The 10,228-nt window shown below is 41.5% G+C and overlaps 1 protein-coding gene across 1 annotated transcript; it reads left to right on the plus strand.

The window, feature by feature from the left end:
- The first annotated feature begins 1,737 nt into the window (after positions 1-1,737).
- On the plus strand, positions 1,738-9,291 carry LOC146855147 (uncharacterized). The gene is made up of 3 exons (XM_085650579.1): positions 1,738-1,808; positions 6,844-6,964; positions 8,852-9,291. The coding sequence occupies exons 2-3, from the start codon at positions 6,853-6,855 to the stop codon at positions 9,175-9,177; spliced, it is 438 nt and encodes a 145-aa protein (XP_085506705.1). The 5' UTR covers positions 1,738-1,808; positions 6,844-6,852; the 3' UTR covers positions 9,178-9,291.
- The last annotated feature ends 937 nt before the right edge of the window (positions 9,292-10,228 follow it).

The following is a 10,228-nucleotide window of genomic DNA, read 5'->3' on the forward strand; positions in this document are numbered from 1 at the left end:
TCCTTTTCTTCCTTCAAACGGGACTTTAAATACCTACTGCTCAACAATTACTTTAGCACAGAAACAAACTGAGTAATGTTCCCAAAGATCACACCCAATCTGACTAGTCCCTTTGCGGCGGTCGCTTGACTGTTTCAACTGCCTATTATGTCATTCACTCCATTAACTTATGCTGTTCTAATGTCCTCATATTGAACTTACCTTGACTGCCCAACGTTTTTCTTTGTCTGTATATATGGATGTACTTCAATCAAATGATCTTGCATTATATGTAAAGCGCTCTGATACCTTCGGGTCTAGCTAGCGCTATACAAAACCTACAAATAAACAAATGCAAGTTGGGTGTTTTGAGGTCTTTGGGATGGATAGTCTATATGGGAAGCAAAGAATCTTTATAGATCAAGGACGGGGAGTGTATGATGGTAGTAAGACTTTTTAGGAGCATTGTTGGGTTTTCTATAGGAGTAGTGAGGCAAGTCCAGGGCTCAGGGACAGGTAGTGTATAGAGTTAGCAAGGAGTTTTTAGGGCTTAGATTTTCGTAGTCTATATGGGTAGTGAGAGGTTTTTATGGCTAAGGGAGGGGTAGTCTATAATTGTTACAAATCATTTTGATGTCTCAGCGATGGGTAGTGAAAGGGGATAGTTATAGTTTTCAGGACTCAGGGATAGGTAGTTTTTTAGGGGTAGTAATGAAGTTTTGGGGCTTAGGTACGGATATTTTAAAGAGGTAGTAAGGGATTGAGCATTTTATATATCAAATTTAAATTTAATATAGAACAAATATTACACATTTTAAAATATATAACTAAATTCAAATTAAACAATTATCCTAAATATTAGATTTAAAATTATATTTATGTACAATAACACTTACAAACTTACCTGCGAATTAAGATACTATGATGCAATACCATGGATATATAGGCACTCCCGATACAACGATTGCGATGTAATAAGTCGCGACGTAATGAACCTGAATTAACAAGTGATATTCAATCCAAGCTACAACTGTTACACTCAATAAACCACACTGACAAATGCATGTTTTCACAAGAAAATAGCGTAAAGTGGGAAACGATGGACCAAGCCCAACTCAATATGATGCCAATACTGCAACTACGGAAATTATTTGCCCCTGCCAAATATGGTAGTAAAAACAATTGCAGTTTCCTTATCATGTGTATCACATTTACCTACATGTGTGACATAAGGACAGATATAGGTCTTTATTGCAAATGCTGTGCTAAATTCTGATCCATGTGCAAACAGCAGTTGGAGCAGGTAACGGAACAGGCTCTGGCAGGTCAAATCTGCTGAAATATTATCTTGGAAAGGGCAATGCATGTGTATTTTAGTGTGTTAAATACCAAGTTTGCATGTTATGCCTCATTTAATAGTTTGAAACGTGGAATAGGAGTTATTTAGCAAACCCAGTGCAGGGCCGGCGCAAGGCATGGGCAGCTGCCCAGGGCCTCGCACTCTGCCAAAAAACAGGGGGCCCGCGTCACTGTGAAAGGCCACACTAGCTTAGCTCACCTATTCCTACAGGGCCGCCTGCCCCATCAGGTCACACTACGTCTTGCCCTTGCTGGTCAGGGCTTGGTGACATTCCTGGGGGTACAGGGGTGGGGGGAAGCTACATACAGAATGAGGGACAGCACAGCAGCTGGGCCAGCAATTATGGTGGCTCACAGTGTCAGGGGCGGGGCAGCGTCTCTGTTAAGTACCGACCAATCTAGGCGCCCTTTGTGCATTTTGTATCCAGGCGACAGAAGACCCCTTTGTTTCCAGGAGCAGCCGGACACAGGTAAGAGGAGGGGGGCGAGGGGAGGAGAGAGCAGCCCTTAACTTTGTCTGTAGATCTGCCTTGTTTTGGGAATTGCCTTGTCATTGTTTCAGAGGGGGCCCCTCTCCCTGGGCCTCTAAGCACTGGATCAAGCAGCAAGGTCCAGGTGTGGGGGCCCCCTTCCCTAGGCCTTGTAGTCATTATGTAATGCCAGGGTGGGATTGGGAAGGGTGGTATTTGGCTGGTGCTCGAGGCCCAGTACCTGAGGCTTGATGTGGCCCATTTTGTTTTTCATTTTGGACTTGCTCTGCTGCTGTGAACTGAAGGGGCCTCAGCAGCCCCTTCACGGCCCACTGTCATATAAAGAATGCGTTTTTCGATTTTCCTTGGACAAAAGAACAGAGTGGATTTTTTGCACTGATTTAATTTTGAAAGGTGAATCTTGGTGCTCCGTGTAAAACAAGCATTCACAATGCAATAGGTCTCGCATTTACGTGCGTTTGAGCTATTGACATTGTAAATGACAATGCCTTTTATTTATGTTTTTGCTTTTAAAACATAAATTAAAGGCATTGTCATTTACAATACTAATAGCTTAAACTCCCGCAAATACGAGAACTATTGCATTGCAAATGCTTGTTTTTAATGCCCTTTGACCGCTGATTAGTTACTGTGGCAGGTCTGAATGCAGTAACTTAGTAACAGAACCCACAGAGGCACCCAAATGCTGGATGGGAGCATGCTGTGAGAAGCTATGTTTGCCTATATTGGAAAAGCAAAAGTTTCAATGTGCTCTATTGCCCCTCCAATTTGTGAATGCGGAAGCAATAGCTTTTATGATTAGTAACAAAAATGGTGACCTTAATGGGTGTTATATGATATTCATGGGTCCACCAAAGTGTAAAAGAAATTCACATGCACCATGGGGTTAGGTACCCTGTCTGCCGTTTAAAATTGTACAGATACAGATTGGTACGTCCAAATAATTAGCAATTAGCTGAGCAAGGCAATTATTATATTTTATCATAATCAAGGTTGACATGTAACAAGAAAGTGTGGGAACTAAGCTTGCGCGGAAAGTCGTCCCAGTAAGCAGCAACACCGAATGGCCATAGTGCAGCGCGAGGCAGGAATCACAGCGGGCATTTACGTTACAGGAAGTAGAAAGAGGACAGGGAATTGAGTTTGTAGAACTTTAGAGCAGCAAGTTAGAGGTGTAAGAGCGGGAAGCATTATCACGTACATCACGTACTCAGTACATGGGATGTTGGCAATAAAGAGCCACATGATTGTGATATTCTAAGAAGTGGTGCAGTTGTACTCCCAGCGGGAGGTGGGCAAAGAACGAGAAGAAAATTCTCCTTACATCTTTAGTAGAAGCAAAACCATTTGCATTACAACAAAGACTTCAAGGTTCACTGAAATTGCGATGTTTATTCTTGCAAGGAAGATACAGCATACATGGCCAAAGGTATACAAACATAGATTAATGTATGTATTGCACAGCGGGATAACACAAAGTTCATCGTTTTTAATCTTGAGCAGGACCCAGTCTGTCTCTCATCCTACCAAAGAGGGTAACAAGAATACCAATTACTCATACACACGTTCAATAATAGCATATCATTACTTGATAGCTGTTTAACTGTCAAGAATAAAGTGTGCCTTGCTGAGTTATAATAAGCACTGGGCCACAGAAAGACAAACTATTCCGGTCTGGAAAAGTATGTCGAAAAGGACCAACCTCACCTATCTCACACCTGGGCTCCTTGATGACTTTTAAAGAAGCAAGTCCGGGGAAGCAAAAGAGGGGAGCACTAGGACACTTTGCAAAATAAGAGTATCTAACAATAATTGAATTAAATATTGAGAAGCACCTTTTACTCCCCTCTTTGTCCTTAAGAGCAAAATGCAATAAAAAAAGAAAAGCAAAGAAAGGCGAGACTTTTTTTCTAAATAGGGACTGCCAGATGACGTGTTGTATAATATGAATACTCAAATTCCTCTATCGCTGAAGGTGCTGATTTGCGACTTATGGTGGATAACATACTGTCTGTACCTTTCTTTCAGTTCGCTATCCGAGCAGGCACTTACCACTACAAAATACTACCAAGCAAGCGGAAATGGCAGTGTATGGGGCACTCCGTGATCTCTCTGCTCCTTTCAGCCCTAGCCACTACAGAAACCCCCTCAATAACTCTTCACCGCTCAGAAACAGTGAAGACAGTGATAGGTCTTGTCTCAAGTTACTACAGAAGAGGCAAACCTGGAATAGAGGGCCTACAGTAAAAGTGCAGGGCTCCTGAGTAACGTAAAATAGAAATGTGTCTGACTGCAGAAAGCGTTTGTTATGACATTCGTAGCCGGGATTATACTTAGTTGTACATCCTAGTCAAGTAGGTGCATTGTAGAAGAGATGTAGGTACAATGACTAATATGAAGATGCGGTGTAATGATGTGGTAGTCAAAACAAACTGAAACACCTCGCTACCTAAAGTGTTGTGTATGGTGGGCTCCTCAAGAATTAAGGGCCCACTAAAATATTAAATAGAAAGGTTGCAGCACACTTCAAATTAGTTTCAAAGTGATTATACGATTTGTCATAAGCGAAGGTTCACTCCAAAGTTATCGATTTATTTTTCTTTAAATGTTGGTGCAGCTGTTAAAGATGAACAGGTGGTTACTGCAGGGCAGTCCCTCTATGTATTAAATGTAAACTCCACATTCAAACCACAGGGAATCTTAGTGCCAATTACTTACTTTAGCGTGAGGTTGAAAGGACCTGCTGGGATTCGAACCTGTGACTAAGAGTTTCAAACCGCTGCATGGGCTGCATTGGTCTAGCAAGCCACCAGATGAGATAGGTAATCTGCAAAGATGTGCGAAGAACTATTTAAAATAGAACGTGGGAGTGCGCTGCCACCTATGAAAAGGACGGCAGGTTCGACCACTGACCTCCAGATGCATACAGGACATGATCTGAAGATGGCAATTTCTTTGATTTCCCATTCCTACCCCTACCCCAATTTTCCCGAAGTTGGACAACCCCATACATTTGGAAATATAAACAACAATGGTGCTGTCTTTTTGGGGAGTTTGAGGACAGTCATCAGAATCCTGCCTCTACCACTTCTTATAGTTCTAACACCAAATTAAAAACAGTGAGTTGAAAACCCCTTGAATCTGCAGCATACCTTCACTTTAATCACACCCAGATACTTGGCCTTCCCTAAATGAATCAATACCAGGGAGCCACTCATGGACAATTATCTAGAATGTTGGAGTTACTCTATTTATGTTTCACTGGAATTGCATTTGTATGTGTTCATTCTCTCCTCATTGCTTGATTGCGATCTTTCCATTTAAAAAATTGATATTTGCTCACCTGTTTTCTATCCCCCTCATCTTTTTGCCCATGTTACTGATATCCACATTAGGTCGCTTCAGTGATGCCAAATAAGATCAATAGTCCTGCGATGTCACTTTCTGTTATGTCACTTCTTGTGATGCAATATGCAATTAGAGGGGCCTCATATTTCCCTTTCGCCCGGGGCCTCAGAAGTCCTAGGACCGGCCCTGACCAGTGAATACCTCACCCTGTGATAATGGAATACCAGGTTTGGTAAATATCCCAACCTAATGTCCAAGAGCCACATGGCATCTTCGATGGGGCTCAGCGCAACATTTCTAATCAGGCAATATAGTTTTACATTTTCTCAGCTTCCTCGACTAAACAGTAATATCATAAATTAATGTTAAACGGCACGTTGCATTTTTCCTGGAATGCCCCCAGAAGAGGTGCGTGCACGAATGTCTATTCCTGGCGCTACTTTCTGGGTGCTGTGGTATGTGTGCATCTGCGAGCAATTACCGGTCCACCCCTGGATGTGAGTGCACTCTGCAAATAGAGCAGTAGGCGGCACTAGAGACATTAGCATTCCCGCCCGGGCTCGTGCATTGTCTCGCGCAGCAGTGGGTGCTTTGTTATTGTTTTTGTTATTTAACCATGATTCATGAAAACCGTAATTTCATGGAGCCCACGGAGCCCAGAGCACAACAGTCTGAACAAAACTGGCATGCACCGCAGCGGCACCTACTTATAGCCCAGAGAGGAGCGAGGCAGCGCTCAGCGAACCCCCAGCAGCAGTTGTATCAAGGTGAGTGCGTCTGCTCGGGCAGCACTTGTGCCGCGCGGCCACCGTAGTTGGGAGTTTACTGAGGGGAGCTAACGCAGTATGTTCCTGGTTTGGTACGGAGTGAAGGTTTTATTTACAATACGATTCCTGGCTAAAATACCATTTACATGGTATTTAATTACCTGTTGGTAGATTTTTAGGATGCTACAGTGGGAAGCAAAATCAGGCATCACTTTAATTTGATAGTCACTTTTTTGTCAGGATTATAAATGCAATTTATAATGAGGCAGTTGGCACAGAAGGTGATATTCTGCCCTTCTCGCGTATTGCTACAATAAAAATGCCGACTAATTCGAGCTGTTTCTTGATATTGATTCTTGGCATCTAATCGCGTATATAAATGTAAATCGATTTTTCAGTGAACGAGTAGTATATGACGTTGCCTTCTATTTAGTCAAATGTACAACAACCCTTGTGTCCATCAGTCCAGTAGCCAGGATTGTATGCATCAGAGCTCTTCGTGAGAAGACACCTGTTAAACTGCACGGTTCTGTGTGCAGTACTTTTATTTTTTCATTCATTTAGGAGTACTCTTCTTGTGTTGTTTTAAACCTTTTCTTATTAAAAGACTTCTACTTAACTTTGTGAAGTCAAACTTCTGCACTTTTCAACTAGTGCTGTACTTGATGTTAAGATAGGATGGCCCATTTAAAGTTTGTTATTGTTACTTACTCACACTCTGCTTGGTACTCGTGAAATAAAATAGACTAACAAGTGAAACATGAGCATTTACCTGTGCGTGTGACATCTTTACATCAACGTGCATCCCTTAGCCAAGCTCAAGCAATCTAATGTTGCCATGGAGCTTCCACAGACGATTTGTTATGTTTAATTCCTGTGTTTTTTCCCCCTTTTCACAGATCCGTGACATGACGAGGCTTTTGCTCTTCTTCTTTGTTGGGGTGGTTATTTATCAAAATGGCACATTTGGAAAAGCTGTTTATGGGGATCCCCCACCCACGGAAGTCCAGGAGTATTCAGGTATGTCCAGGCATTCTGTTGTTCCCTCTGTGCTTCACCTATCATTCCTTTTTACTTACTCATTTTTTACATTACCACGTTTTGCTCTTCCTTACTTTCGTTACTTACCTTTTCATTACTTGCTACTTCTTTCTTTCTCTTGCTTCATCTCTTCGTCCCTCTCGCTTTGTGAAGCTCTATTTAATTTAGAGGATCAACAGGCATTATGTGTGACACACTTTTCAAACAATGAACTGCTAACAGTGAACTAAACTAGAACTCATGGGTGAAATGAAATCTAAAACGAAAACTCGGAATTGTTCGTGTGCATTTCTAGCTAGCAAAACCCTTACACTGTAGAAGCCTTTCGAGGGATAGTCAAGAGAGAGCACAGATGGGCTCTTTTTAAATGCAATGCACCTTTTTGCTGTGATTTAAAGTCATACACCCTTACACGTTATATCTAGTCTATCAAATGGGGAGTTCTTTGCTAAAAAATCTGTGGTTACTTGCAAATAAAAGACACATTGAATTTTTTAAAAAAACGTTCAATGAAGATAATTGGGCTGAGCCCCATCTTTAACTTACATTAATACTTTATAATTTTAACTAAACTGTGCAATAATGTTTACCATCAAACACCAAATTTAAAGTAGCTGAAAACTCCCAGGAACAATTGTTTCCTGCATGACTGGAAGCATATTCACAAGCCATTCTTCAAAATAAATAATGCGACATAGGATTGCGACAGTGATTCTGTGCTGCTCTTGCGTCTGTTACGCAGTGTACATAGGTGGATCTGTCAGTGTCATCTTCATGGACATGCAATCAAGTAGTTAAGACATATTCCACATGCACGCATAGTCTTTTGCATTTTCATGCACGTTTTCTCCCATGCACACGATGGAGTTTACCTTCATGTTAAGGCCATTTGCTGGCATGAGGTTTAAGCTATAAGTGAAATCTATAGAGAAAAGACAACAAGGAAGTTGTACATTCATAATTTACCACAATGTCTACATCTGAATTTACTGGATGTGATGTTTATTCTAACATTCCATTTTCACTTACCAATAGTATATGAGTAGCCAGCTGGTTAATTAGTTGTAGTACTATCTTGTCGTTTTTCTTTATGCAGTATATCACAGCATGTGTATGCAAGTACAGATGTATACATACATGGGTGAATGTCAAGATATTGTTTCGAAAATGTCATGCTGCCATAATGATATGGGCAACATATCGAGGATTGATAGGTAAGGCAGGTGCATATGCATAAGGGTAAATTTACTATTCTTACCTCCACATCTGTGTGCCTTGACCACATCTGTATTATTAAGGGACACAGATGTGGAGTTAAGTAAACTAAAGCTATACTTACCCATACATTCTTTTGTTGTTATTTTCATCTTCGTGTTTTTCTCAAGATATTACGGTAGCACGGTGTTTTTCAAACAATATGTAGGTGGTGTAACGTGTAACATATAGATAGATAGGTAGATGGCCCACGGCAGATATTTAGAGCGATAGACTGATAGACAACTGTGCGGAAAGACAGACAGAAATGCAGCGGGGTGGGCAGATATATCAACAACCTGACGGACATATGGATGAGTGGCTAAATGGGTGGAAGAACAACTAGATGGCAGACAAATTGAATGGGTGGACAAATAAACACATGGCAAGATAGATAGATAGATAGATAGATAGATAGATAGATAGATAGATAGATAGATAGATAGATAGATAGATAGATGTAATAGTACTTGAAAAGTGCATGCTTGGTAACCTATATCAATAAAAATCTATTTTTTGTTCACCAAATGGAATGACTAATTAAATGATAACGTTGCGAAATACAAAACATTCCCCCTCACTGAATATTGTGTCTTTTATCTGCGTACACAGACTACCCAGACGCCAACACAGCATCGAAGAGGACATCCGATCAGGTGATCCGGAACGCCGACTCCCCGAACTCCTCGGAGCACGCCAGCCTCTGTTACTTTGTGCAGGAGAGCGAGATTGAGAGCCAGATCTCCTGCAGGCTTCGGTTCACAAGAAGCAAGTTTAACTTTAACCCCTTTGGACTCCGCTTTGGGAAACGGGAACCCAGCAGCCCGGTCAGCAAGAGGGCCCCCGCCCCCGCGAGCCGGAGGCTCTTACCCTACCTCCTGGCGCTGAGAGAAGGCCGCATGTCCGAGTGTGGACGCCACCCTGGCAACGACTGTTAACAGTCCAGCAGCTGCACTGAATTTTGGTTATTTAAAAAAGTTGCGATTTCCAAGTTGATGTAAACCATGGTTGTAAAAGTTAGTGAGCAAAATACAGCCATAACTGAAATGCAATACTGTTGTGCCTGTCTCTTGTACTATGCCATACGCACACATTTCTTTATTTTGGTCAACAAAATGTTTGTATTATATTTATATAAAGTTGAAAACTTTTAAATGTTGTTATTTCATAAGGTACGCGTTGCATTATTTCCTATTTATAAATGGTAACACAATAAAGTGAATGAAATCCAATTATTTTAAAAGCGCGTGTTTTCCGGGTCTCTCAGAGACAATGGGTTTCTTAATTCAATGCACAACAAAGAAGTCTTTGTCCATCTTGACAATCACCGGCCTGACAGAATCGCCCCCTATGGCACCTACAGAGCGTTGCAATTGTGTGGTGCTCATCTGTACACGTCTACTCATTTGCATGGACTGGTCAAAATGTAAGCACGCGCTCATCGTGCGTGTCACAATCTCAGGCTCTCGTGTCTCCAGCTTTTTATCCTTATCTTCAGCATTTCACATGGAGAGCGCAATTTAGGTTCCTTCTTTGCGTTTTTCAACCGTGGAAATGCACTACTTGTAAAATTACACAAAATCACAAAACAGGTATTCTAATAATAATTGTTGGTTTTTTGTCAGCAAAAAGACCTACTTTTTAGATTTATTGCGGTACCTCAGATGTTCGGTACTCACATAACACAAAGGTAATCATCAATACAGCAACATTTCGAATCACCTTCAACAAATGGCGATTGGGAACGGACACAAGCATTGACACATCTAATTGGTTTCGCTTAGGAGAGCTATTGGCTTTGTGTGCAGCATTGATAAAACACATTTTTAAAAAAGTGCTATGATGCGGTCAGGGCTAATGTGTTTTTTTTTTAACAAAAATGGTGCAATTGCTCTGGGCACGTTACAGCACTTTTAAAAACATTTTTGGCCGTGTTCTCCACAACACGGAGAGAGGGCTCGTGATAAGGACGTCGGTGGGGGGAGAGGA

The sequence above is a fragment of the Triturus cristatus genome, chromosome 4_1 (genome assembly GCF_964204655.1).
Source record: "Triturus cristatus chromosome 4_1, aTriCri1.1, whole genome shotgun sequence".
Classification (NCBI taxonomy): domain Eukaryota; kingdom Metazoa; phylum Chordata; class Amphibia; order Caudata; family Salamandridae; genus Triturus; species Triturus cristatus.

What these genes read in the sequence shown, in the direction of transcription:
- LOC146855147 (XM_085650579.1), top strand. Translation starts at nt 6,853, where the DNA reads ATGACGAGGCTTTTGCTCTTCTTCTTTGTTGGGGTGGTTATTTATCAA. An exon ending in GGAAGTCCAGGAGTATTCAG is followed by an intron (nt 6,965 to 8,851) that starts GTATGTCCAGGC and finishes CTGCGTACACAG; the next exon opens with ACTACCCAGACGCCAACACA.